At 38.4% G+C, this 2,571-nt stretch overlaps 1 protein-coding gene across 1 annotated transcript; it reads right to left on the bottom strand.

Annotated features, from left to right (window-relative positions):
- Positions 1-401: 401 nt before the first annotated feature.
- On the bottom strand, positions 402-1,349 carry LOC125362508 (olfactory receptor 4S2-like). Its single transcript, XM_048361339.1, is given in 1 exon segment — positions 402-1,349. A coding segment is annotated over 1 exon segment (948 nt).
- Between the last annotated feature and the right edge of the window lie 1,222 nt (positions 1,350-2,571).

Raw genomic sequence — 2,571 nt, 5'->3', positions numbered from 1 at the left:
GAAAATTAGTCTTTTATCTGTCAAATCTTTGTTATCTTATTGATGTTTTATGCACACTTCTGATCACATTCTGATCACTATTCAGCTTCCATTTCTCAACTTGATTTTGAGGAATACATATATGATTACTTATCCCAAATGTGTTGCTTTCATTGTGCTCTCATCCACACATCATATAACTATGAAGAGCTCAGTATTTTCCAACCACATTTTTAAACTCTGAAAACACCCTGAAAGACTTCATTACACACTTTCCTCTTCAGAATAAAAATAACGAAACACTAAAAGCATGAGGAGAACAGAATCTTCATGTTTGAGAACAGCATTTGCTCTTTCATATAGGTTCCAGTAAATTGATAATAAATACTATTGAGATAATGATAACTACTCCAAGTCATTTATTAGCCTCCCAGAAAAACCTTCCTCCTCCACAATTTCCTCATTGCATTCTTTACTTCTGCATTTCTCAGAGTGTAAATCAGAGGGTTTAACATAGGAGTGATGATGGTGTAAAATACAGCCACCATCTTGTCCTCTGAGAAGGTAGTGTCGGGCCTCATGTACATAAATGTACAGGGGCCAAAAAAGATGATGACCACTGCAATATGGGAGCCACAGGTAGAGAGAGCTTTACGCCTGCCTTCTGCTGACTGCTTCCTGAGGGACACCAGAATGATTGTATAGGAGATCAGCAAGATGACAAAACTGCCCAGTGCAATGGTACCACTGTTGGCTGTCACTACAGCACCCACCACATAGGTGTCTGTGCAGGCAAGTTTCAACACAGGGTGGACATCGCAAAAGTAGTGATCGATCACATTAGGTCCACAGAATGGGAGCTGGACAACCAGAACCACCTGGATAATGGAGTGCAAAAACCCACCCACCCAGGTGCCCAGCAACATTTTATTGCATTTCTGCCGGTCCATAATGGTCATATAATGTAGAGGTTTACAGATGGCTACATAGCGGTCATAGGCCATGACAGTAAGAATGAAGATCTCAGTACAACCAAAGAAATGGACTCCAAAGACTTGCATTATGCACCCCACATAGGAAATGGTTTTAGTTTTCACTAACAGATCAACAATCATTTTGGGTGCTGTGACGGATGAATAACAAATGTCCACAAATGACAAGAAATAGAGGAAGAAATACATGGGAGACCTAAATAAGTTACCCAGACAAACCGTCAACATGATGAGAGAGTTTCCCAGAAGAATAACTGTGTAGAAAAAGGAAAACACCACAAAACATACTGCTTCGACCTGGGGGTTCTGGGAAAGGCCCCAGAAAATGAATTCTGTTACATTGTTTGCTTTTTCCATGGAGTGAGTCTATGAGGTCATGTTCCCAGGAGGCAAGGAGATTACCTGAAGGACACATGAAAAATCGATTGTCACAGGTCATTTCTAACTTAAAACAAGCGAAAATATATAACCCTGGTAGTTGAAAGTGGAAAAGACTTGAGCTTTAGGTGCTTGATTGGGAACCTGATCAAGGAAATGGACTAGCATCTATTCTGATGATCTTATCTCCATATAATCCATTTATTTACTTGAAATGAGGAAGTGAAGTCCAGAGACAAAAACCAAATCCCCTGAGTTTCTTGTCACCAGTGTTTCTCCAATGTCTTTTCATCTGTATTTTGCATAATTGACTGTCCATTTAAGGTTGTAACAATGCCTGTGTTTGGGCATATGGTTGTATATAAGAAAACATTTGCTTTTTCTGTGATGTAGAAGTGAAAAATTGCATTCTCACATTTTTTTCCTTCTGAATGCTACCAGAGCTGATAATCACAGCTACTCAAGAATCCCCCGAAAGCTGAGACCTAGAAAATGTGTTAGGTTCCTTTCCTTATAAAATTCAGATCCTGCGTAAATAAATGTGCAATCCTTTGTCTGATTTTGAGTTCCCATTATAAAAACAAAAAAGGTGATATCATTAGAAGAAGACTTAAGTAACAACTCACACAAATACAATTCTGAAACAATGCTGCTCTAACCTGGGCAATTCATTCAACTTCATGGAGCCTCTTTTATTCTTTGGTGAAGGAAAGAAGTTCGAACTATCCCTTGACTCCTTAGCAGTCACCTCTGTAATGAAATGAAACCATTTTGTAAACATGCACTAGACACAAATCCTGAGAGGCACAAATAATATAATATGAGGTGGCTTTAAAAGTGCTTTAGCAGAAAATAACAAACTTCTTTTCAAATGGTATTTCCACATGTATGGGTCAGTGACTTTACATTATTTATCTAAAACCAAAGAACTACTAAACAAACATAAAAAGGTCTAGGATAGACCTATCAGTGGATCACAATAGCTCAACAGCTATATACACATGATTATATGAGGATAAGCAAAAACAACTCCAAGAGAAGGAAACAGGAGGATTCTACTGTTGTTGTTACGTTTAATGTTCTAGGTGAATTTCCTTTGGCATACCCTACGCAGTTACGTATATGAGTTGGGTACACTGGATATTGTATATATGCCTACCTGAACTAGGGAAGGGAAAGAAAAATGAGGGTGTAACAGATAAGACAAGAAATGTACTCACTA

This window comes from Perognathus longimembris, chromosome 13, assembly GCF_023159225.1.
Source record: "Perognathus longimembris pacificus isolate PPM17 chromosome 13, ASM2315922v1, whole genome shotgun sequence".
Classification (NCBI taxonomy): domain Eukaryota; kingdom Metazoa; phylum Chordata; class Mammalia; order Rodentia; family Heteromyidae; genus Perognathus; species Perognathus longimembris.
Note: the sequence above shows the minus strand (reverse complement) of the source record. Positions and strands in the feature narration are given on the sequence as shown.